The following is a 27,112-nucleotide window of genomic DNA, read 5'->3' on the forward strand; positions in this document are numbered from 1 at the left end:
AGGTTCCTTTATTTAGGAAGACTGCCCTCTTTGAGCAGGTCAGATGGAATTCACACATTAATGAGTAGAAAATAAGACACTGTCCAACCAGCCAGGCCAGTAGATGGGCAGAAAAGTTACCCAAACTCAGTGATTGGAACTCTAACCACTCACTCTGAGAACACCCACCTTACCTTAATATTCTTTTTTGGCACACACACACACAAAAAGCCATTAAAAACCCATCTCCTTCTAGAAACTCTCTCCAACTAATGGGAAATGACACTGACAGTTTTCTGGATGTGAAGCAATTAAAGACATATTTTTGGAGTCATACAGACTTATAAGTGGGGTCACTCTGGGTAAATTATTTAATTTTTGCCCAGCTGGGCTCCACTCTGAAATTCAGACATAACTGAGGAAAGGTCTATATACATGAAGGCGTAAGGATCCTGAAAGGCTATCTGAAAGGAATTATGCCAAATTGCAGAAGTTTGGGTCAAGAGTAGTGACATTGGCAATGGTGATAGCATTGGTGATGGTGGTACCAATAGAACCCTGGATACTTTGTGGTGTCAGATGGAGAATGTCTGTATTGAGTATGTGGGGCACAGTTGGCTCTTGGGTGGTTGATAGCATCCTGGCACATCACTACAGCAAGTTAGAGCAGAAGAAGGGACAAAAAGCAGACACCACACTATGGTCAAAAGAACTAGTCCTTAGCATGTATATAAGTCATCTCAGCCAAGACAGGGACTCCCATAATAATTTGAGAAGGAAATTTCTTAGAAAATAAAGTTCTTAAGCATGAATAGGGGCAAAGTCATGAATAAGATATTGTGACTATTGTTCATCAGGCTTGTATGAATTGGAAAAATAAAAATATTATACCTAAAAGAAGTAGATATTTGAATAATATGTATGTGGCTTCAACTTAATAAAACTACCAGAAAAATAAAACAGATTAGACACATTTATCTCAAGTTTCAGAAAAGTAATTTAAAGGCATAAACCTACTTAGACAAAGTGAACAGGAGAGAAAATTATAATAGATTCAATATATTTTTTTGAAGTGATATGGCATAGTGGAGAAAATGACTTGGGGTAAGTCAAGAAGCAAGAAAATTCCTGCCATAAAACTGTAGAAAAAGGTATTTTTGAAGGTCAGAGTATTAAGCAAATAAGAAGATTCTTTGAGAATCTTAACAATAGGTAGTAAAAACACCTCTGTGAGCTCATACATCCAGGCAACTGTCTCCTCACCACCTCCCATTCTCACCACAAACAATAACCCTTGGCAGAAGACTGGAGATTTACAATCTGAAGAGTGTGACCCAAGACACTCTGGGCACTAGGCACAGCTGAATGCAGGGGTGAAACATTGTCCTGAAAACAAGGAAATTAATGAAAGCCTACAAATGAATAGTCAGACCTCAGTGTCCTTCAACTATAGGGTTCCCAGGAGGCTGGAAGCCAGGCTTATACCTACCCAGTCAGAGATAAGAGAATTGCTCTCTAGGAGGAGACTACAGTTAATGGCATTTGGAAAAATCCCTGATTAAACATTCATTTTCCCACATGTTCACATAGGGTGAAGCTCAACAATTGACACTCATGTACACAGAGCTTCAACTAGCAAATTAGGCCATCAATTTGAAATACAAACCAGAAGGTCAAAAGCCCCATACATTTGAGGAAATTCCTAGCATTAAACATAGGACCAATCACAAAGAAAAAAAAAAAAAAAACTCAAAAGAAGCATAGACAATACAGGAACAGAAGGAAACCATCTGAGAAAAAAAAACTATTATTAATATCCTCTAAGATATAGGGATACAAGTTTTTTTCATCCATGAAAATAAAAAGAAGACATTAAAAAGAAATCAAAACTAAATCAGAAACCAAAATGAACTTTTTGTTGTTCTTTGGTGCCATCGAGTTAATTACAACTCATAGTGACCCTGCATATAACAGAATGAAACACTGTCCAGTCCTGCACCATCCTCACAATCCTTGCTATGCTTGAGCCCATTGTTGCAGCCACAAAGAGGAACTTTTAGAGATTTTAAATATGATCAAAGGTATTAAAAGATTGAAAAAAAGCTGGAAGAAATATCCCAGAAAGTGGAACAAAATGACAAAGATGAGAAATGGGAGAGAAATAATGAAAAAAAATTAAGAAGTCTCATATCCTATCAATTTGAGTTCTGGTAAGACAGAATAGAGTGAAAAAAAGAAAACAAAAGACAGGGAATTATCAGATAAATAACATAGGAAAGTTTCCCAGACCTGAAGGACATGTACTCATAGTTTGAAGGAGCCCGCTAAATGCCAGGACAGTGAATGAGTAAAGGCCTACATCAATTGTAAAATTTCAAACAATGCCACCATGGGAAAAACAAGTAACAGACAAACAGACAACAGGAAACAGTATTGTTCCAGATGTCACTACAAAAAAAAAAAAAAAAAAGGAGCTAGAAATTTTATACCTAGACAAACTATCAATTGTAAAAGTGGAACTTTTCAAATATTTTCTCATAGTCTCCCTTTATTGAGAGGCTGCTACAAATTGGGTAGTAAAGTAAGAAAGAGGAAGATACAAGATCAAGAAAACAGGGTATCCAAGGAGTCCTGGTGGTGCAAAGGTTAAGCACCTGACTGCTAACTGAAAGGTTTGTAGTTCTAACCCACCCAGCAGCTCTGTGGGAGAAAGATCTGGCCATCTGCTCCTGTAAAGATTACAGCCTAGAAAACCCTATGGGGAAGTTCTAATCTGTCACATGAGGTCTCTATGAAATCAACTGGGTGGCACCTAAAATGGCAATACAGAGAGAGAATAAGAAAATTCCAAGGATGAGGGTGAAGGGAAGTCTCAGGCTTTTATCCATGCATTAGGCCTGGAGGGCAAGAATAAGTACAGAATGGAGCAAATGGGATGTTGGCATGAAAAAAAATTAGACTAACAGATTATTTTACATGTGACATATTGAATGGAGAACTAGAATTCTCGCTGAGATTTGGGAGCAAATTAATGATAGATTCATAGAAAACTAAGAAAATAAAAAAATAAATATTTGCTCTAGAAAATCAAAACCAAACTCATTGTCATCAAGTTAATTTAACTCATAGCAACCCCTCCTTGGATTTCTGAGGTAGTATCTCTATGGAAGTAGATTGCCCAATCTTCCTTCCAAGGAGTGGCCAGTGAGTTTGAACCACCAGCCGTCTGGTTAGCAGCCAAATGCCTTAGGCGCTACACCACCAGAGCTCCTTAATCACTTTAGGGTAAGTTAAAAGTTGTTTAAAAATAGGAATGAGCATACAGCATAGTGGTTATGAATAATATTTACATAGAATAACATAAACACTGATTTGTTTATACACATCTAAGTGTGCAGCAATCACACTGGAGCTGGAGGGTAGAAAGCAGAGGCAGTGCAAAGGGACATACAAAAAAAGCTAAACCTTTACTTTCTGTGGTAGGAAGGCAGTAACATATGATGTAAAATGCAAAGTTAAACATAAACAGTATAAGAACGTTATTTTAAAATCTCAAAACCTCACTGCCATTAAGTTGGTTTCAACTCATAGTGACCCCTCCTTGGGTTTCTTAGGCGGTATCTCTATGGAAGCAGATTGCCCATTCTTCCTTCCAAGGAGTGGCTAGTGGGTTCGAACCGCCAGCCTTCTGATTAGCAGTCAAATGCCGTGGGCACTAAGGAGGCAAATATTGGAAGAAAAAGCAAAGAGGTATAAATGTTGGCCTCTGAGAAATCAAAATCAGAAGTTGAATGGACAGGACAGGGGCTTTCTGGCTTTGTCTTCATTTTGCTTTTTTTTTTCATTATAAGGCTTGCAGTTCTTTAAATATATAAGAATAATAGGTACATAATAAAATGAGAATAGAATATTAACATAAATTTGTTTATTAATAAAATAATATAGAATATTTTAAATAGAATAAGAAAGATAGATGTGTGCATGTATATATACACATATGTACATATATAATCACTGATTCAAAATAAAATTTTTATTTGAGAGAATAAAAAATTTATTTAAGGAGAATAAAAAATTTCATACTCATTAAAAACAGATTTAATACAGAGAAGAAACATAGACCATTGAACTGTTGGATAAAATCCTTATCTTGTCACAGATATTTATCCCACTAACTGCCCTGGAGATTTTTCTTTTTAATAATGACCTCTTTTAGCAACCCCTCCTTGAGTTTCTGAGGCAGTATCTCTACAGAAGTAGAATGCTCAATCTTCCTCCCAAGGAGTGGCTGGTAGGTTTGAACTGCCAGCCTTCTGGTTATCAGTCAAATGCCTTAGGCACTATGCCACTAGAGCTCCTGTTTAACTGCCCTGGAGATTTTTCTTTTTAATAATGACCTCCTTTCAAGACACAAAACTGTGAGGGGTCTAATAAGTATGGCTGCTGCACCCATAACAGAAAGCTGTGCATGGTCCATGTTTAGGGAGCTGGAGTTGGCAATATGGTGATTAATGATAAATTTCCATGGGTGTTAGCTCTCACTTCTTACTGTTTAATTTGCAGTAGGATTTATAAACTCGCTTTCTAGTAGTTGACACCACTTTCTGTCTTTGTTGCTCTTTTAGCTTAGTCATCATTATGCACTTGTTGCATTCCCACACAAGACTCAGTTCCTTTAACAAAAGTCATTATAAGGATAGATACAAGCCTGGCTTTTTCCTTGTTGAGGTTCTCTCTCTGTCTCTCTTTTTTTTTTTTCCTCTCACTCGTTTCTCAATTAATAATTATACATTTAACATAGCTTGTTAATATTTTGAATCCCTGACTATATATGTATAGATAGGCTTAATCTAAAAGCTCTTAATGTTATACTTATTTTCATATTTTCTTCTTCAACTTTCAACTTATTAACTAATAATAACTAGTGATTACTCTTTTGGTTGTTTCTAAAACTGCATCAGTGACTTACCGGCTCTTGAGGCACTCATAAGCATACAAATGAATGCTCAGTCACAGATTTTAAGGAAAAGCGGACAACTGCATTTATAATAGCAGTACTTGGGAACCAAGAACTGCTATTATAAATGTGGTTTATAATATATAATTATATATATTATAATTATATATTATTGTATATGTTGTTGTTGTTGTTGTTGTTATTTGCCATCGAGTCAGCCCCGACTCATAGCGACCCCTCCTTGGGTTTCTGAGGCAGTATCACTACGGAAGTAGGAATGCCCAACCTTCCTTCCGAGGAGTGGCTGGTGGGTTTGAACCGCCAGCCTTCTGGTTAGCAGTCAAGTGCCTTAGGCACTATGCTACCAGAGCTCCTATTATTGCATATACATATGTGCATATATATGTGTGTGTACATAATATATATGTATTATGTATATATATATATATATATACACATATGTACATATATATTATTATAAAAATAGAATTAAAGCTGTGCATGCTCCAAGTTTAGGAGAGCTGGAGTCGGCATACATACTATTCAGTAGAAAACAGGAAACAAAATCTGGACTATTTGATTGTGAAATTCAATAATATTTCTACATCTTCCATGAATAAATAATCTATGTTACTGGTGGCTAAAATAAAGCATTACAAATTTCTCAAATTAATATTTTCACTGTTGAGGGTCTGAGTTTTTTTAATCTTCCTTTTCTAATTGTTGACCCTGCTCCCTCTACTGGAATCTTAGTTAAACTGAATGGAAAAAGAGTTTACCTTAAATCAAATAGTATCTCTTCAGAATTGGTCAGTCCCAGAAATGAAGGCAAATACGAAGCTAGAAAATTATTCCCACAGTATAACTGAAAAGTGCTACTGTGACCTGGAGAAAATTGTTGTCCCTCATCCTTCTTTTCTTTTCTTTTCTTTTTTTTTTTAAGGGGAAATCATTCATTTATTGTTGAAAGATCACAAGACAACATCTGGATTTCTGTAGCACAATTCATATGTTTTATTTTTTTTGATAAAGCAGAGTATAGGAGGAAAAAAATAGTTTCCAATAATATCTGTATCTCTATTCAGAATTAAGTCTCCCACAAAATGTTACCTAGAAATAAAAGCCTATTACACCAAACAAAGCTTCAACCATAGCAGCTACTTTTCATGCCAGGAAAAAGCTCATCCCTGCAGGAGAAATTATGTCCTTTGAGTGTCCCCGTATTATTTTCATTTTAAGAAAAGATATATTTAAATCAAACTCTTGGGTAGTTAAATTTAGTTCAGGGCCCATTTTTTTATGGGGCTCCTTTTATTTTTTTCTATCAGTTCTTTTTATGGGTAAATACATTAGCATTTTTTTCACTTAGAGAATTACATTTCTGCTTTTACTACTGTGTTTTGAATTTAAAATGCTGGAAAGTATTGCAAAAATACAAGAACTCATTAAGTATACTGTGGGTACTTCAAAAGATCTCAGAATATGCTTTAGAAATATTATGTTCACATTCCTCATATCACTGAGGTAAGAACAGTAAAGATTCTTCTATTTTATGGGAGGAAAATTTCAATTTAGGGAGTAGTTTGTGTACCTCTGAAGGCTCACATGCTATTTGGTAGCAAAATAGAGAACAGAATCTGTGCTCTTTCTGTTTGATTGTGAGATTCAATAATATTTCTACATCTTCCATATTCTAATGAAAAATAACACAAAGTCAGTGAGTATTATTGGGTTCCTTTTATTTTTTCTATCAGTTGTTCATTAATATTTATTTTGGTAAATACATTAGCATTTATAGTAAAACAAACAAAAAAAACAAACTCACTTCTGTGGAGTCGGATCCAACTCATAGCTACCCCTTGTTGGGTTTCCGAGGTGGTATCTCTAAGGAAGTAAATTGCCCAATCTTCCTTCTGAGGAGTGGCTGGTCGGTTTGAACTGCCAGCCTTCTGGTTAGTAGTCAAATGCCTTAGGCACTACACCAGCAGAGCTCCCTCATTTATAGTAATTTTTTTAAAAAAAGAAAAGTACATTTCAGCCAACTGTTTAAAAGAAACACGGGATAGTGACAGTGTGAATTAACCTATTTGCTACTATCTTCTTAGGCCCACAAAAATATACTTATAAAAAATAATCCTCCTACTGATAAAGAAGGGAATAGTGTCAGAGAATGCAGCATTCATGTAGCCAGTCAGTCACCCAGTAAGGGTATTTATTGAATGCTGACCAGAGACCCTGGGTGCTTCACACACACAGTCAACATACTCAGATACTAACTACAAAGGTTGGCAATTTGAGTCCACCCCGAGATGGCTCCAAAAGAAAGTCTTGATGGACAACCTCCAAAAAGTCCTGTGGAGTACAGTTGTTCTCTGATGCACATGGGGTCACCATGAGTCAGACTGACTGGATGGCAATTGGTCTAATTAACCATGTGCCAGGCACTGTGCTAAGAGTGAGTGAGATAGCACATTCCTGTCCTCATGTAGTCCAGAAAGGAACACGGTCAAATAAATAAATATGTGACCACAAACTATGCTGAGTAAAAATAAAGGGGAGAGAGCAGAAAGAAGAGCAACAGGAAAAGTGGGAAAGGACCTGTTTTAGATCAGAAGGCCAAGAGGACCTCTCTGAAAAAGCGGTATTTAAGAATGAAGAGGAAATCAGCCATTGGCAGGGAGGCTAGAGTGCAAACCAGCGCCGTGGACAGAGTAAGCACATAACACGTGCCCTGAGGAGGGAAAGGACTTGATGTGCAGAAGGAACCACAAGGTAGTAGTTCTCAGGATGATGAGGGGGAGTTAGGCAGGAGCCAGGCCATTCCTACCAAGGCATTTGGGTTAAACTAAGAGCAAACAGGAATCCCTTGAAGAAGTTTAGGCAGTGCTGGTGTATTGCCTAATTCTGTTTTAAGTTTGGCGGTCATGTGGAGAATCTATAGAGGGGGCAGGAGTGGAAACAGAAAGTGGAAGAGCATTCAGAAATGAGGAATGAGTGGGATTTAGGCTGGCAGATTTGACTGAGAGGAGACAATAAGTGCTTCCTCAGAACCAGGCTCCGTTCCAGGCACTTGACATGCAGTTTCTCTCATCTCCACAGCTCCAGTAAAAGCAAAGGAGGCAGGAAACCACAGGACAAAGCTCCTCAGATCCCTTCCCTTGAAGAAAAATTCACTGGAAAAGTATTTTCTCTGTCAATTGGAAGGGCAGGACTTCAGGACACTGGGATAATAAAGAGTAGTCTGGTTTGATGGGAACATAGATTGCTTGGAAAAGGCTTTGTTCTTGGCTGCCATTGAGTTGGTCTCTGAATCATGGTGAGCTCGTGCACCATGGCATCGAACCATGGTGGTCCATAGGAAGTTCCTTAACTGAATGTCAGAGGTAGATGACCAGCCCTTTCTTTCTAGTTCCTCTTAGTCTAGAAGCTCTGCTGAAACATCATAGCAAGACACCAATCTCCACTGACAGATGGGTGTTGACTATGCTTGAGGTGCATTGGCCAAGTGTCACATGGAAGGTCTCCTGGAGGGAAGGGGAGAATTCTATCACTGAACCACCACTGCCTTCTTGGAAGGACATAGTGTAAGATAAACCTAATTCAGTGGATTAGGACTACACCACAGAGACTTCAGTCAACAGCCAGTGAGCCCCTTTCTAGTGCCAGATGCTGTGGTAGGGGCTTCCAGATGCATTATCTTGTTTAATCCTCACCATAACAGGGTGCAATGGATGTTACAATTACAAAATGAGGAACTCAGGCCATGAAGCAAAAATGTGACCAATGTCTCACAGCAACAAGTTTAGCAGAACCAATATTTGAGACCCTAGTCTCTTCTCCAAATCTGTAATACATTTTCCTTTCTTTATATCATAACTAGATAACATCTAGTCTTCATTTTGCAGCTATCAGGCAACCACCAAAGGCTTTTTGAACCCATGGATAGGGTAGGATGACAGGATCAATTTTTTTTAATAATAAAACTCATGTCCTTTGCATATGCTCTCATGTGTTAGATGAAACATGGGTAGGAGAGCAAGATTTCATCCTGTTGGCATGCAACGATCCTTGAGTTACAACCATGTTACCTGCAAGACACTTTAGCTTCTTGCTTATTGCACCGGGTAGGGGAAAAAATGGGCATATTGGGCAATCTACTTCTGTAGTGATACTGCCTTAGACACCCAAGAAGGCGGTCACTATGAGTCAGATCTGACTCCACAGCAGTGAATTTGGCTGATTTTTTTTTTTTTTTTTTTTAAATAAGATAGATCCTGTTCCTTTAATGAGAGCTTTGGGAAGATTTTCCTTGAAATCTTGCCTTGAGGGTCTTTCCTGTGTAATTATTATGGAATAACTAAGCACAGCCACAGTCTCAGAATTATTTATCAGAGACTCCAGCTCCAGAATTACCCGCTGCACCATAAAAAAAAAAAAAAAAAAAAAACTCACTGCTGTGGAATTGATCCTAACTCATAGAACCCTTTCTTAGGTTTCCAAGGCAGTATCTCTGTGGAAGTAGATTCCCCAGTGTTCCTTCCAAGGAGTGGCTGGTGGGTTTGAATTGCCAGCCTCCTGGTTAGCAGTCAAATGCCTTAGGCACTATGCCACCAGAGCTATATCTTTATAGCCTTGTGGTCTTTTTTTTTTCTTTTCATTTTCTAATAATGAAATTATCTGTTAAAAGGGATCTGTGATCTGAAAATGGGGTAGAGAAAGAAGCATCTCCTAAATTCCCTCTTTTGGATAAAAATAATTCATATCAGAAATTTACTTTCTCTATTATCACAAAATTAATATTTCCCTACATGTACTTCATGTTTTATCAACTAGTGAAGATTTTGACCCCAGGGGACATTACTTTGGCAATGTCTGGAGAAATTCTTCCTTGGGGAGGGTACCACTGAATAGAGGTCAAGGACGCTGCTAAGCCCCTGCAGGGCACAGGACAGCCTTTCCACAGCAAAGAATTATCCAGCCTTAAATGTCAAAGGTGCTGAGGTTGAGAAACCCTGCCCTAGTTACAAAGCTGAATATTTTTTGCAAATAAGGAAATGCAGAATTTATTATTCAAGCAAACATTAGTATTGTGGATTACAGAAAGTCTTAGAACTCTGTAGAGATCCATTTTCAAATATTGTACACAGACAGTTTTTTAAAAAAACTGAGTTTCTTTCAAAGCAGCTTCTTTCAAATACAATGTAAATTAAATTCTGACATTACTGCACCTCGAAGATAAATTTAGAATAATTTGTAGTTATGAAAGTACCTAATAAACTATTTAAAAAAAAACTGCCAAGTCAATTCTGACTCATGTCTACATGTCACCACAGTAGGACAAACCGACAGACAAGTTTGTCTTGCTGTTGGAGACCTCTCATATCACCCCCACATGGGTCCCTGTGGCTGACAGTTCCTCTGTCTGGATTCCTGGCTTTTAATCCCCTTTCTCCTGCTCTTCTGGCCTGCTGCTTTGGGCATCCCTGAGTTGTCCCTGGGGCTGACTAGCAACCCTATAGGGCAGGATAACTGCCTCATAGGGTTTCCAAGGCTATAAATCATTATAGAAGCTGACTGCCACATCTTTCTTTTGAAGAGTGACTGGTAGGTTAGAAGAGTGAACCCTTTGGTTAGCAGACAAGTGCTTCAACCACTGTACCACCAGGGTTCCTTAATGAACTGTAAAGTTCTAGACAAACAGAGTTATTATTATAAGGGGAAAAAAAAAAAAAAAAGAAGAAGCAGAGTATAAAATATTAGTTCCTGTATCCTTCAGGGGAAAAAAATTAAGATAACTCCAAATGGGGCAGGAAGGGATGAAGAATGAAGGCAGAGAAAACTACAGGTAGACCCCAATTTACAATGGGGTTCCATTCTGACTCTGACGTTAGTTCTCCCATAAGTCGAATACCTCTTTTTTTTTTTTTCCAGTTTTCATTATTATTGCCTTTTATTATCAGTATCTTTATAAATCCTATCTTTGTCTTTGAACATCTGAGAGTGCAAATCTGAGAATGGTAACATCAACAAATTACTCACTGCTGCATTGTATGTCCACCACTCATCTGTCAGTTTGTTGTACTGTGGGGTGGCTTGAGTGTTAGTGTGAGGCTGGAGGATATGCCAACAGTATTTCAAATACCAGCAGGGTCATCCATGGTGGATGGATTTCAAAAGAGCTTCTAGACTAAGACAGACTTGGAAGAAGGAAGAGGCCATCTACTTCTCAAAGAATTGGCCATTGAAAACCTTATGAACAGCAGTGAAACACTGTCTCATTTTTACTGGAAAACTTTATGAATAGCCCTGAAACATTGTCTGATATAGTACAGGAAGATGAGCCTCTTATGTTGGAAAGCACTTAAATTATGACTGGGGAAGAGCTGTCTCCTCAGAGTAGAGTCGACCTTAATGTTGTGGATGGAGTAAAGCTTTTGGGACCTCCATTTGCTGATGTGGCATGACTTGAAAAGAAACAGTTGGAAACATCCATTAATAATCGGACTGTGGAATGTACAAAGTATGAATCTAGGAAAATTGGAAGTTGTAAAAAATTAAATGGAACACATAAAGATCAATTCCTAGGCATTAGTGAACTAAAATGGACAGGTTTTGGCCATTTTGAATCAGACAACCATATGATCTACTAAGCCAGGAATGAAAAACTGAAAAGGAATAGCATGGCATTCATTGTCACAAAGAATGTTTCAAGACCTATCCTGAAGTACAGTTCTGTCAGTGATAGGATAATATCCATACACCTACAAGGAAGACCAGTTAATACTACTATTATTCAAATTTACGCACCTACCACCAAAGCCAAAGTGAGGAAATTGAAGATTTACCAACCTCTTCAGTCTGAAATTGACCAAACATGCACACAAGATGTGTTCATTATCACTAGTGATTGAAATGAAAAAGTTGGAAACAAAGAAAAATTACCAATACTTGGAAAATATGGCCTTGGTGATAGAAATGACACTGGAGAGCACAGGATGGAAGTTTGCAAGACCATTGCAAATACCTTCTTTCAACAACATAAATGGCAGCTGTACATACAGACTTCATCCAATGGAATACGCAGGAATCAGATAGACTATATCTGTGGAAAGAGACAATGGAGAAACTCAATACCTTCAGCCAAAACAAGGCCAGGAGCTGACTGTAGAACAGACTATCAACTGCTCATATGCAAGTTCAAATTAAAGATGAAGATAATTAAAACAAGCCCATGAGAGCCAAAATACAACCTTGATTATATCCCACCTGAATTTAGAGAGCATCTGAAGAATAGATTTGATGCATTGAATACCAGTGACTGAAAACCAGAGGAATTGTGGGATGACATCAAGAACATCATCCATGAAGAAAATAAAAGGTCCTCAAAAAGACAGGAAAGGAAGAAAAGACCAAATGGATGTCAGAAGAGACTCTGAAACTTGCTCTTTAATGGAGAGTAGCTAAAGCAAATGGAAGATATGACAAGGCAAAAAAGCTGAACAGAAGATTCCAAAGAGCAGCTCAAGAAGACAAAATCAATTATTATAATGAAGTGTGCACAGACCTAGTGTTAGAAAACCAAAAGGAAAGAACATGCTCAGCATTTCTCAAACTGAAAGAACTGAAGAAAAAAATTCAAGCCTCAAGTCACAATATTGAAAGTTTCTATAGACAAAATATTGACTGATGAAGGGAACATCAAAAGAAGATGGAAGGAATATACAGAGTCACTGTACCAAAAAGAATTGGTCAATGTTCATCTATTTCAGGAGGGAGCATATGATCAAGAACCAATGGTACTGAAGGAAGAAGTCAAAGCTGCACTGAAGGAATTGGAGAAAAACAAGGCTCCAGGAATTGACGGAATACCCATTGAGTATTGAACCACGTTTTTTGTTTCAACAAATGGATGCTGCACTGGAGGCACTCACTCATCTATGCCAAGAAATATGGAAGATAGCTACCTGGCCAACTGACTAAAAGACATCCATAATTGTCCCCATTCCAAAGAAAGGTGATCCCACAGAATGTGGAAATTATTGAACAATATCATTAATATCACACACAAGTAAAATCCTGCTGAAGCTAATTCAAAAATCGATGTAGCAGTATATTGATAGAGAACTTCCATAAATGAAAGCTGGATTCAGAAAAGGACATAGAACAAGGGATATCACTGCTGATGTCAGATGGATCTTGGCTGAAAGCAAAGAATACCAGACAGATGTTTGTTTGTGTTTTCTTGACTAGGCAAAAGCATTCGATTATGTTGATCATCACAAATTATGGATAGCATTGAGAGGAGTAGGAATTCCAGAACATTTCTTTGTGCTCATGAGGAACCTGTACATAGACCAGGAGGCTGTCGTTTGAACAAAACAAGGGATACTGCATGGTTTAAAATCAGGAAGGGAGTGTAACTGGGTTGTGTCCTTCTACCATCCTTACTCAATCTGTATGCTGAGCAATTAATCCAAGAAACTGGACTATATGAAGAAGAATATGGCATCAGGATTGGAGAAAGACTCATTAACAACCTGTGATATGCAGATGATACAACTTTGCTTGCTGACAGTGAGGATGACTTGTAGTACTTACTGATGAAGATTAAAGACTACAGTCTACAGTATGGATTACATCTCAATATAAACAAAATGAATATCCTCACAACTGGACCAATATGCAGCAGCATGATAAATGGAGATAAGATTGAAGTTGTCAAAAATTTCTTATTACTTGTTTCCACAATCAATACCAATGGAAGCAACAGTTAAGAAATTGGATGACGTATTGCACTGGGGAAATCTGCTACAAATGACCTCTTTAAAGTGTTGAAAAGCAAAGACATTTCTTTGAAGACTAAAGTGCTCCTAACCGAAGCCCTGGTATTCTCAATCTCCTAATATGCATGTGAAAGCTAGACAATGAATAACAATGATTGAAGAAGAGTTGATGCTTTTGAGTTATGGGGTTAGCAAAGAATACTGAAAGTACCATGAACCGAATGAACAAATCTGTCCTGGAAGAAGTGCAGCTGGAATGCTGCTTGGGAGCAAGAATGGCCAGACTTCATCTCACATACTTAGGTCATGTCAGAAGGTACCACTCCCTGGAGAAGGATATCATGTTTGGTAAAATGGAGGGTCAATGAGAAAGGGGAAGGCCCTCAATGAGATGTATTGACACAGTGGCTGCAATGATGGGCTCAGGTATATCAAGGATTGTGAGGCTGGCACAGGACTGGGCAGTGTTTCTTTCTGTTGTACACAGGGTTGCTATGAGTAGGAGTCGACTTGATGGCACCTAACAACAACAACAACACATTGTATGTAGCACATATTACTAATGATGTAACAAACAAAGAAAAAAACACAGATGGTTCATAAGTGCAGTTCATGGTAACTCAAATACATCATGGGTCTGAGACTATCTGTATGAAGAGGCCATGTAATTGCTTGAGCTCCCAAAGGGGAGCTCAGGTTTCTGACCTGGGTTCCAAAATCTGGGACTGAGAGAAAGAATGAACCATGAAGCCAAGGAGGGCCTGATAAGTGAAGTCCAAAGGAGAAATAAAAGCAGAGTAGAAGATGGCTCAGAGAAGTGGTCTCAATAAGAAGTCACTCCAAGGAGGCTGTCCAAGAAATAATTGCAACCAGAGATGCCACAAAAGCATGAATAGGTTCAGAAAGTAGACAGGAGATTTTCCCGGTGGCATTTCCTTAGGTATCTGGTACTTCTAAATGTTAAAAACATCAAGCAAAAATTTGGACATGAAATTAAGTATGGCAGTAAAAAATGAAAATCAGAGCATGGGCTGACCCCACAAGCTTTGAAGTCAGATGGACAAGATTCAAACTCTGACACTGCCACTTACTGCTTGTGTAACCCTGCCCAAGCCATTTAAGTTTTATGTAACTCTGTTTCTTCATTAAGATTAATTAGGTAAATGTGTGTAAAGTGCTTAGCACAAATAAATATTAATTATTCCAGGAACATTTCACGAATATAAGCAATAATGCTAATGGTCATTTAAAAGAGGATAAAGGAGCTCTGGTAGTGTAGTGCGTAAGGCACTTGACTGCTAACCAGAAGGCTGGCAGTTCAAACACACCAGCCACTCCTCAGAAGGAAGGTTGGGCAGTCTACTTCCATAGTGATACCGCTTTGGAAACCCAAGGAGGGATCGTTATGAGTCAGATCTGACTCAACAGCACATAAAAACAACAACAAAGGTAAGTGATAAGATGATGTAAAAATAAACTTTAAGATTCTAGCTTGGTTGATGCCATTAAGATGAGGAAACCCAAAGGGAAATGCTGGCTTAGAGAATGGGGAGAAAATTATGAGCTCTATTTAAGATTGTTGAGTTTCAGGTAAATGGATAGTTAACAGAAGGAACCTTGATGGCACAGTGGTTAAAGAACTCAATTACTTACCAAAAGGTCAATAGTTTGAACCTACTAACCACTGTTTAGGACAGAAATGTGGCAGTCTTCTGTAAAGATGTACAGCCTTGGAAACCTCATGAGACAGTTCTACTCTATCCTAAAGGGTCTCTATGAGTCAGAATCAATTTGATGGCAGTGGATTTGTTGATTGGTTAATCAAATGTAGAAGTGTGGGAAACTGTTAGAAATAACGTTCTGTAGTTCAGGCAACTCACTGTTGTCAAGTCAATTTGAGCCATAGCAACCCCTCCTTGGGTTTCCAAAGTGGTATCTCTACAGAAGTAGATTGCCTCATCTTCCTTCTGAGAAGGAGCTGGTGGGTTGATTCATGAGCCTTCTGGTTGACAATCAAATGCCTTGGATACTACGTCACCAGAGCTCCCTTTTGGGTTTTTTTTTTTTTTTTTTCAGTTCAGGCAAAAGTTCAAGGTTTCAGATTATTCACAATGTTGACTCCATGTGCGTAGATAAGATTGCCCAGGAAGAATGTACAGAGAAAAGAGAGAAAGGTAAAGATAAAACCTTACGCTATTTCTAGATAATTAAACATTAGCAGACAAATGCCTTAGTCACTCCTACTAAATGCCACCACAACTACTAAACATTAGATGGTTATAGAATTGTTTTGGTCCTCTAGCACCATTCTAACAGAAAATACCACAAATGTATGGCTTTAATAAACAAGAATTTATTCTCTTACAGTTTTGGAGACTAGAAGTCTGAGTTCAAAGTGCTGGCTCTAGGGGCTGGGTAAAGGCCACTTGACCTTTACCTTCAGCTCTACCTCTTGTTCCCAGTCCACTGGTGCTGGAGGCGCCTCTTAATTTAGACAGCTGCTGCTGCTGAGGCTGACAAATCCAAGGTCGACAAGTAAAATGGCACAGTCATGAGATTACCAAACAACATGGCAGACCACTTGTTCAAGTCCAGAGAGTCCCATGATCAGCAGGAAACATGGCAAGCTGCTGAATGAAGACTCAGGTACATGCAAGGTCCAAGCATGCCAAAAAGCTCAGAGACCTTTCTCAAAGCTGTCTTCATATATACTGGAAGCAGACCACATCCCTAAGGCAGCTAGTCAGCTACTCCAGTAACTTCCACCATACAGTTGATTACCGGTCTCATCATGGGGAATAACTACATCCAGCTGCCCAGCCAACTTGTCACAATTTAACTACCACAATAGTTCTTTCGAGTTTGTAAATCATTACACTAACATGGAGGGTTTAGGGGAGTATAATGGTTGCCTTTGACAGTTTCTGTGATTTTTAGAACTATTTTGCTAAATGATCCAAGGCCTATATATTTTATAATTATTATCATCATTTTAGTTCTTTAGTGTTTTCCCACCTCATTGTCAGCCTTGTTGAGTCTGCTATCCACTGGTAATTAGCTGCTGTGGATTTAAAAAAAAAAAAGCCAAGTTTGTTAGGCCTTCCCAAATAAAGAATACTTCCCTTCTGATTAGAATCTTTTCCTCCGATTAAAGTTCATGAACATGTGCGTTTGGACCTTATGGCTTCGATTCTGGCTGTTCAAAAAGGATATGGCTTGCTGCTGTTTTGTTTGTTGGCTTGGTTTGCTCCCTGCTTGCTTATTTCTCTATTTTGGAGTGTATTCTGAGTATGTGAGATTACTAGGTAAGTGACCTCCACAAAATAAATACATTTACCTCTTTGGTTATTATTGACATAAGATAAACAAGGCAGGTGACTGTCTAGTCACATAACTGTTTTTACTGAGATTAGAATGATAGTGTATAAATTTTCAACTGAGCTTTTACTTAAGTCCTTGTCTTTTCAACATGTGCATTAAGAAATTGGTATTAATTTGATTATGTACGAGTAGAACATAAGCCAGCTGTCTTTGAACATTTTTTAAATTATCTTGTAATTTTTAAAAGATTTTTCAAGGTACTATAAACATCAATAAGCTTGTATTTTTCTACTCTATATACTCTATGCCGTATACATCTATACAGGCAAGTGTTATAATATGAAAAAAGTTAAGAAATTCCGTATAATAATAATAATAATAATGACAGCATAATATGTAGTGTTTATAATGTGCCAGATACTGTTTTAGTTACTTTACATATATTAGCTCAATTACTTCTCACAATTCTATGAAGTAGGTATTATTATCTCCATTTTAAAGATTAAGAAAATGAGGCATAGAGATATGACAATCAATTTCTCAAGGTTATTCAGCTAAGAAATAGCAGAACCAGGAGTCACTCTAAGGCAGAATAGCTCCAGAATACATATGCTAACTTTTATGCTATTGACTATTTGAAAGAATACTTTTGAAATCACAGGAGGAATAAGATTAGACGAGGGCTGAAAAGATCAATAGCCTTTTCTTTACATATCTATCTATAGTTTCACTTGTTATAAATAAATTTTACTTTCTAATTTGAAGATTATGAAAAATAATACATTCTGCTGTCACTTCACAAAAAAGGGATATTCTGATGGCCAAAAGTCATATGAAAAGGTGTTCAACTCTATTAGCATGAGGGAAATGCAAATAAAAACCACAATAAGATACCATTTACACCCACCAAAATGATGAAAATAAAAAATGATGTACCAATTTGGGTGAGAATATGAAACAACTGGAATTCACGAACACTATTGGTAAGAATATGAATCGGTACAACCACTTTACAAAACTATTTGGCAATATCTGTTAAAGCTGAACATACATATGCAGTAAGACCTAGCAATTCCGCTCCTAGATATATACCCAGTAGAACTGCACACACATATCTGCTTAACAAAACACATGTTTAAGAATGCTTATGGCAACACTATTCCTAAGAGCTACAAACTGAACACAACCTAAATATCCATCAATGGTTAAATGGATCAATTAAGTGTGGTATAATAACAAATTAAATACTATATTGCATTTGAGAGAGAATAAACTATTGCTATATGCAATGATACAGATAAAGCTCATTACAGTAATAAGTGAAAGAACCCAGACACACATAAAAAAAATATGAATTGTATGATTCCACTTACATAAAGCTCAAAAATAAACCAAACTAATAAAAAATGTTAGTAGTCAGGAAGAACACTATTTTCAGGGAAGGGGAACGTAGTGAGTGGAAGAGAATGCAACAGGGCTTCTAAATTGATGGCAATGTTCAATTTTTTTTATTTGTGCTAGTTATGAGCGTGTGTTCACGTTGTGAAAATTCATTAGGCTGGACACTTAGGATTTTATGCATTTTCCTATATATGTTATATTTCAATAAAAAAATATTTTAAAACAATAAATTGCTCTTGAGTTAAAAGCAATAACTTGAGAAAAGCACCTAGAAATAACATCATTCATGCTATCACAAAAAGCTGCTCAACCCTGCACCTTTGCTTTTGAATTCACATGAGGGCTTATCTCTAGAAGCATATTTGAAAAGTGATCAGTTAAGTAGTACTGAAATGGTTTCAACCTGCATCTTTTGTTAACAATAGGTATCTTGCAGAAATTTTCTCAAACAGCTAAATGCTAATGACTTTCCCAAGACAAATTTAAAGTGATCATATTTAGAATAAATAGAAATTGCACTGTGTTGCTAAAGAAGATAATATTTGTCTGGCAAAGTTGGCAAATAGTTGCAGCAAAGATTAAAGAAAAAACTATTGTGTTATTGTTGTTTTGTTAATTTGTTTAATAGTAATATCCTGTGGTAGTTAAGTTGTGTGTCAATTTGTCTGGGCCTGGTTGAGTGCAGGGAGGGAAGCTGAACAAATAATAAATAAAAGGAATATGCAGCAGTGTTGAGAACCCATGAAGACAAAGTGGCATAGTGCCTAAGGCATTTGACTGCTAGCCAGAAGGCTGGTGGTTCAAACCCACCAGACACTCCTTGGAAGGAAGGTTGGGCAATCTACTTCTGTAGTGATACTGCCTCAGAAACCCAAGGAGGGGTCACTATGAGTCAGATCCGATTCAACAGCAGTAAGTTTGGTTTTGGTTTTGGAATGTGCACCTGTGTGAGTTTTTCTTTTCTAGTAGCACTCATTATCTCAGTACCCTGGGATAGTAACAAAGAAGACGACTCATGGTGTTTTTCCAGAGCTAGAGTTTTGCTAGGAGAGTGAAATGGAAGGCAAGAAGCTAGGGAGTTAAGGGTAGTGATCTAGGTGATCTAAGCTACATTGCTGGGCAAGACAAAGTTTATCCATAGGGAGAACATAGAAGTACCAAAGGACTGGAGATTGAAATAGAGAACAACCAAGCTAGAAAGTTAGGAGTTTGTGTCAGAAACACAGAGGTTGGTTGATCTAGCTCTTTAATGGGGGTTAGCGGCAAGAGTAATGATTTGGAAATGGAGAAGATAATGGATTCCTTAAAGATGTCATTTTGAAGACTAAGATACACTTTACCCAAGTCATGGTCTTTCAATTACTTCCCATGCATGGGAAAGCTAGACATGAAAAAGGAAGACAGAAGACTTTATACATTTGAAGTTTGATATTGGGAAGACTATTGAACATATTATTGACTTCTAGAGGAACAAACAAATCCATCTTGGAAGAAATACAACAGGAATGGTTCTTGGAAGCAAAGATGGTGAAACTTTGTCTCATTTGCTTTGAACATGTCATCAGGAAAAAGCAGTTGCTAGAAATGAACATCATGGTTGGTAAAGTAGAAGATCAGCAAAAATGAGGGAAACTTTTAATGAGTTGGATTGATACAATAGCCACAACAATAAACTCAAACATACCAAATATTATGGGTATGGTGTAGGACTGGGCAACACCTGTTCTATTATACATGAGATCACTATGAGTCTGAACCAACTCAATGGCATCTAACAACAACAATACACTCCACAAAAGAGAAACACAAATATAAATACAAATGCAAAAAGTATTTCAGTGTAAATGAAGCCCACAATGCATAGAGGAAAACGACATCAGATCAAGCTAGAAGCATAACACAACCAAGTTGTGAAGAATCCAAGGAGTTTGGGCATCATCTCTAAGAGGGTAAGGAGTTTGAGCATCACTTCCTCTAAGAGGCCTGGAGCAAGAAGAAGTTCTCTGACAGGGAACCCAAGGCTGCACCATATGGCTCTGCTGTGCAACTTGTGCCCTGCACAACAGCTCCTCTGTGGGGGCTGAACTCCAGGCTAAATCTGCTTGCTAGGTTATTTTCCCTGCTTCAGTGTAAGGGAGGGAGCGTTTCAGCTGCTGCTCCAGACAGTAAGCACTTTTCTAAATAATTAGCCTGAGGAGGTTCCTTTCTTATTGGCTATCAGTGACTCTAAGGGGTGTGACATGATCAGATGGATTTTTGAGGGCAACTTCTCAGGCCTTAGTCTAGAAGATAGCCTAGCCTGAGGAGACCAGTAAAGCATGAGGAACAGAGAAGTTATCAGCATGATAAGCCCCTGGCCAAAGGCGGCAGCCAAAAGAAGAAGAGAGGTCAGATCCAGAAACAAACTCAGTAGTAGAGGTAACAATAGATGGCTTATGGCTGTAGGGACTGAAGGAAAAAGAGAAGTTGAGGATGATTCAGATTTATTATCCAGTGCATTCCTAGAGTAAGACTTGCCCACAATTAATGTTCAACTGATATTTGTCAAATGAAGGAAGAAAACAGAGATTCAAGGAACAAAAATATTTCAAGGGAAAGATTTTCTACTTGAATGGAGTCCTTTACCCGTAGGAAATAGTACCTCGAATCATCTTACCAGTCCGGCTGCCACTGAGTTGATTCCAAATCATGGTGACCTTATGTTGTCAGAGTATAACTGTGCTCCATTGGGTTTTCATTGGCTGATTTTTTTGGAAGCCAGTCACCAGGGCTTTCTTTTGAGGTACCTCTCTCTAGTGGGCTCAAATCTCCAAACTGTCAGTTGGCAGCCAAAATGCGTTAACCATTTGCACCCAAGGTCCCTTTGAATCTTAAGCCTCCTCAGTTTTGAGTGAGTTGTAGAGCTCTGAGAACTGGCCTAGAAATTTAGAAAGAGTTGTTCCTGTGCAGTGTTTCTCAGCCTTGGCTGAACACTATCTAAGAAGCTTTTTAAAATCCCAATGCCAGACTGGACTAAGTGATTCAGAAACACTAAGATTGGGACTTTGGTATCTGTAGTTTTTCCAAAGATCATCAGTTGATTCCAATGTGTAGCTGATGGCTCCCATAGAAATTTGCAACACTGGTTCTAGATTTCTAGACATGACCATTAACAGCATAGACAAGAACTGGGTCAGAAGCCATAATGGTATAACCTATTTGACTGTTTAATCACACTTACAATTTTTTTTTTACATAGCTCTTCAAAATTAATTTCAACATCCTTGTAAAAGATGAAAAATTAAAGAAATTCATTATGTAGTTTCACTGATTTTAGGAAACTGAATCACAGGCAAAACAGAGATAGGAATACGAGAACTTGAAAATAATAATTTAAAAAGTAAATAATCCACAGGCTTGGAAGTTCTTTTAAGACCATTCATTTGCTGCTAAGGTTATATGTGTTCCAATGGTCAAAAAGACCAAACGCAAATAGGAAAATAAAAAGAAAAGCTTAAAAATTATGTAAAAATCAGAAGATGAATAGTTTACAGACAGTAATAAGGTTCAAAAAGAGGAAAATCAAAATTCTAGGGCAAGGAGAGACCTAGGTTCCAGCCCTGGGGCTTTCCACTAAATTCTGCACTATAACTTGGAAACCATCTCTCTTCTCTGAACCTCACTGTCCTCCAGGGCTTCAAAGAGTTTCAGTCATGGCCCACACAGTGAAATCGGAACAGACCACAATTTTTAAAATTTGGGTGAAGCAAAATGGTAAATTAATAAACAAACTCATTGCCGTCAAGTCGGTTCTGACTCATAGCGACCCCTCCTTGGGTTTCCAAGGCAGTATCTCTACGGAAGTAGATTGCTCTCTCTTCCTTTTGAGGAGTGGCTGATGGGTTTGAACCACCAGTCTTCTGGTTAGCAGTCAAATGCCTTAGGCACCACGCCACCAGAGCTCCTAAATGATAATCAGAACAGGAAAAATTATGAGTCAAAGCCCTACAATGGGAGGCTTGGAAGAGATGTAGTGACCCCCTCAGAAGCCTCACGTGGGAGATTGGATTTTTGTCAGAACTGTAGAGCACAACACACCATTCAAAGTAGCATTGTCAGGCACCATCTTTGAATGGGGCACCACTGTTTTGACTCTGCCGGTCAAAAAATTTGGTTGCCATGCAATACATACGTAGCCCTTGTTTTCTAAGAGGGAGATTAAGTTTCTAGCAGGGCACCAACCTGTAATTTTTCCTGTTCTGCTTCTCTTTCCATAAAAAAAAAAAAAAAAAAACCAACAAAACCTCACTGCCCTTTGAGTGGGATCCAACTCATAGTAACCCCTCTTTGGATTTTCCAGGTGGTATCACTAGGGAAGTAGATTCGGGCCCATTCCAATTTTGCTTGGTGGGCCATAACTAAACTGGGAAGAATTAGTTTGAAGGTTTGCCTTCCTAATCTATGTAAATTACCATCTTTGCACAGTGAGTGCAAATCATCTCTAGCTGTTAAACATTCTCTCATTCTATTGTTTTTAACTCAAAGTAGTTGTTGTTGTTATGTGCCGTTGAGTCAGACCCTACTCCTAGAGAACCCTCCTTGGGTTCCCAAGGTGGTATCACTACAGAAGTAGATTGCCCAACCAAATTCTTACCTTTTGTGGATTTTTAACTCAAAGTAGAGCAAGCTAAAAGTAATTTAAGCCTCTCCCTTCTTGACATGAAGACAGAAGACCAAACCAAAGAGTGGCCTGAGAACTCAACCTGGGTGATGATGTTTTTTTTTCCCAGTCCACAAAAGATAAGAATCTGACAGTAAAGATTTAGAATATTTCAGAGTCAATTTGACAGTCTCTGCTGAATCGAAAAATAAAATATTGGTGCTTGTGTTTTGTATATCTCTTTATTTTTCTTTCACTTTTCTAGTAATTAGGAGCTCTGGTGGTATAATGCCTAAGGCATTTGACTGCTAACCAGAAGGCTGGTGGTTCAAACCCACCAGCCACTCCTCAGAAGGATGATTGGGCAATCTACTTCCGTAGTGACACCGCCTCAGAAACCCAAGGAGGGGTCGCTATGAGTCAAAATCGACTTGACAGCATTGAGTTTGGTTTTGGTTTTGGTTTTTCTAGTAATTACTTTTTACTCTATTTTATAAAAGTATAAGTTCACAGAAAGTTAGAAATTTTAAAAAATTAGTTTTCCACCACTGCTGCATTTGTGCATCAGTACATAAACTGAATGCAGAAAGGAAAAAGCGAAGGCAGACTAATTACTTTTCACCTTTAGAAAGTATTAAAATTCACTCCAATTTATAGTTTAACATTCTATTTCATGTTATCTTCTAAAAACTCATTGCAGTAGAGTGGGATCTGACTCATAGAGTCCCTCCTTGGGTTTTGGAAGCAGTATCACTACAGAAGTAGATTGCCCAGCCTTCCTTCCAAGGAGTGGCTGGTGGGTTTGAACTGTCATGTTATCTTAGAGTCTTGTTATTTTCTCATGTAAGTTTATATGTGTTGCTAGAAACTCTTTAAAAGAAAATAGCCTGAGTTGGTAAACAATCAATAAAAGTTATAAAAAGCAAAGAAGCCCATCTTGTAAGAGAAATTTCAATATAAAATGTCCATAGTTACTAATTCCTGTTGGAAAAGGGAGGTAGTCTCCCTTTCCAGAAGAAAAAGAAGAGTATACCCTTCTGATTGGAAACACTTAATCACAGAGTTTCAAACTATTAACATAAAGACATCCTTGTTTGAAAATGAGGAAGCTGGTGCAAGGGAGTTAACTAGTTAATTTCCCCAAGATGGTGAGTAGAGAAGCCAGAATTCAAACCTGAGACACTTTAGCCTAACAATGCCTACACTTTTTCTGGTGGCAGAGTGGTTAAAAGCTCAACTTTTAACCAAAATGTCAGCTGTTCAAACCCACCACTCTGTAGAAGAAAGATGTGGCAGTCTGCTTCCATACAGATTACAGCCTTGGAAACTGTATGGCAAAGTTCTGCTGTGTTCCATAGGGTTGCTATGAGTGGGAATTAACTGGACAGCAAATGGCTTTAGGCTCCTCCACCATTAAAAACGTTCCATTGGGAACCCTGAGAACGAATGCTTATATAAACTTCACTTCCTGTTGCCTGGAATAAGGTACTGAATATTAACATGCTTATAAATCTCCTCAAAATATAAATATTCCTGTTCTGCACATAAAGATAAGCATGTGTCTTAAACTTATTTGCATATCACACAGGAAAATATTAGAGGAGAGAAAAGTCAGTGCTATCAATGTTAACTCTCTTGTCTACACTAGTTTGATCTAGGTTATGACTAAGTATGCTCCAAAAGAAAACCATTCGATCTTTTTAGGAAATTTATGGGGTATCCATAAAAATAAGTGAATATCCTTGAGAAATAGCAAGTCTTTGCAGAGATTGTATAGTTACTGTGAAGAGTCTTTGAATGATGCAAACAGTTAAGCACTTGGCTGCTAACTGAAAGGTTAGCAGTTTGAACTCACCTAAGGTACCTTGGAAGAAAGACCTGGTGATTTGCTTCTAAAAGGACACAGCCATGAAAACCGTGGAGCACAGTTCTACTCTGGAGCACAGGGCATCACCACGAGTCAGAACAGACTTGATGGCAACTGTTTTATTTTTTTATTCCTAGAAAATGCTAGAAAAATCTAGATTTTTAAAAACACAGATAATATAAATCTTTTTTTAGCCCATATATTTGAGATTTTTAGTTTCAGTTTGAGAATATAGCATCTTAGCATTTAGAATAGCTGCATTATTATTCACTAATAAATAATAAAGTTAACAGTAAATCTGTTTTTTTAACCATCCCCCCACAAAATATATATTGCTTGCACGTGCTTGTGTCTTTGTAAATACCAAGAATAAATGATTCCTCAACTCTTAGAATCACTGATTAAAAGCTAATATTTGTTGAAGGACCCAAGCTACCATGCTGAAATCAGCAACGGTGTGCCCACTTCAATAACAAGTACAATTCAGATTTAAAAGAAATTCACTGTCTTACCAAGAAATAAATTTTAGGTTTATAGACCTGGTCCTTGGTTTTCACTTGACTACTGACCTAAAAGGAGCTCTAGTAGAGTACTACCTGAGGCACTTGACTGCTAACCAGAAGGCTGGTGGTTCAAACCCACCAGCCACTCCTCGGAAGGAAGGTGGGGCAATCTACTTCCTCAGTGATACCGCCTCGGAAACCCAAGGACGGGTCGCTATGAGTCGGGGCCGACTTGACGGCACATAACAACAACAACTGACCTAAAAGTTGACGGTTTGACTCTACTCAGCAGCACCACAGAAGAAAGGCCTGGCAATCTGTTTCTGTAAAGATTACAGCCAAGAAAACCCTGTGGAGCTGTTCTATCCTGTATGACATGGCGTCCATACTTCAGAATCAACTGACAGCAACAGATTTGGTTTGCTTTTAGACCTGGTCTGGGATTACAATGGCATTAGTTCTGAATCTTTGAGTTTCAGCAACAACTCGTGTTTTAAGTCAACCTTTAGCTGAGTGTATAAAAGTCTGAGCTGGTCTGGACTAGAATCTAACCATCAGTCAGTCTTTTGGTTTGTGAGATACAAATGGCATACAGTGATGCTGGAGGATTATGTGAAAGACGGTAAAGAAATAGAAAAGTAAAATTTGACTAAAATCTAATTACACAAAGTTTTGCTTAGAACAAAAATTGATTGAGTTCTGCCCACAGCGGCTTGTCGTTTCCTGTGCCAGGAACTACTGTGCAGGCCCAGCAGGAAGTGTGCTACAGAGCAGGATCACATTACACCCTTGTTTTATGGTTCATTTCACTTATTTAATGCAATCCGAGAACCTGCAAAAGGAACATGTTAGAAGGAGGGAATAGATTTTTGTCTTGTTTTGTTTTGCTTTTTTAAATTTCTTTGAATCAAAACATTTGTTTTTACAAGGTGCTTAACGTCCCAGAGAAATAAGACTTCCAGAGTTACATGGTGTAGATATTTCTTTTTGTCACAAAATTTAATGCAAGATACAAAGTTGAGTTATGACTAGAGTTACGTCTGTTTCCCCTACTGTCCTACTCACATAATTTTAAACATGAAGGATTACAACTGTTTGCATGAATGGTCTAAATCATTTTGAATTTCATACAAGCTCCTCTTAGAGTCTTGAATTTGATAGAAAGCCATAATGTTGAATGTTGGGACGGTGGGGAGGTGAGGTGGGAGGAGAGGAATATATTTAAGATGCAAAATAGCAAGTCATTTGTCAAGCTAAGGAATGCATCCATTCGATTGCATTGCTTGAAAATGTGTGAATCGAACAGCTGGATTTCCTTGTGGTGGCATCTGCCGCTCCTCACACGCTGTCTGTTTTCCTCTCCAGGGACCTCAGTATGAACAACATCAGTCAGCTGCCCCTGAATCCCCTGCACAGTCTCCGCTTCCTAGAGGAGTTGTAAGTATCACCGCAGTCTTGATGTGTCGAGTCAACACTGGACACATTCTTGTGTTTGTGTCTCATACTTACTGTGGGAACCAGATAAAACAAGACAGGGAAGCTGTCAGCACCAACAATATTGGCACATGAGGAAACACTTAGTGGGGGGTGGGGGAAAAGAAAAACTGCTTATGATTCTGGAAATCAACTTATAAAAGAGTTTACCATGAGGCTACAACTTTC

The 27,112-nt window shown here is 38.1% G+C and overlaps 1 protein-coding gene across 1 annotated transcript in view; it reads left to right on the forward strand.

Annotated features, from left to right (window-relative positions):
• Nucleotides 1-27,112, forward strand: part of LGR5 (leucine rich repeat containing G protein-coupled receptor 5) — a 184,130-nt gene that overhangs the window by 40,936 nt on the left and 116,082 nt on the right. The window contains exon 2 of the mRNA XM_007952455.2: nt 26,816-26,887. Within this exon, the coding sequence (XP_007950646.1) occupies nt 26,816-26,887 (72 nt within the window). The remainder of the gene's footprint in view (nt 1-26,815; nt 26,888-27,112) is intronic.

Source organism: Orycteropus afer, unplaced genomic scaffold, assembly GCF_000298275.1.
Source record: "Orycteropus afer afer isolate SDZICR_OR568_19922 unplaced genomic scaffold, OryAfe1.0 scaffold00339, whole genome shotgun sequence".
In the NCBI taxonomy this organism is placed as follows: Eukaryota; Metazoa; Chordata; class Mammalia; order Tubulidentata; family Orycteropodidae; genus Orycteropus; species Orycteropus afer.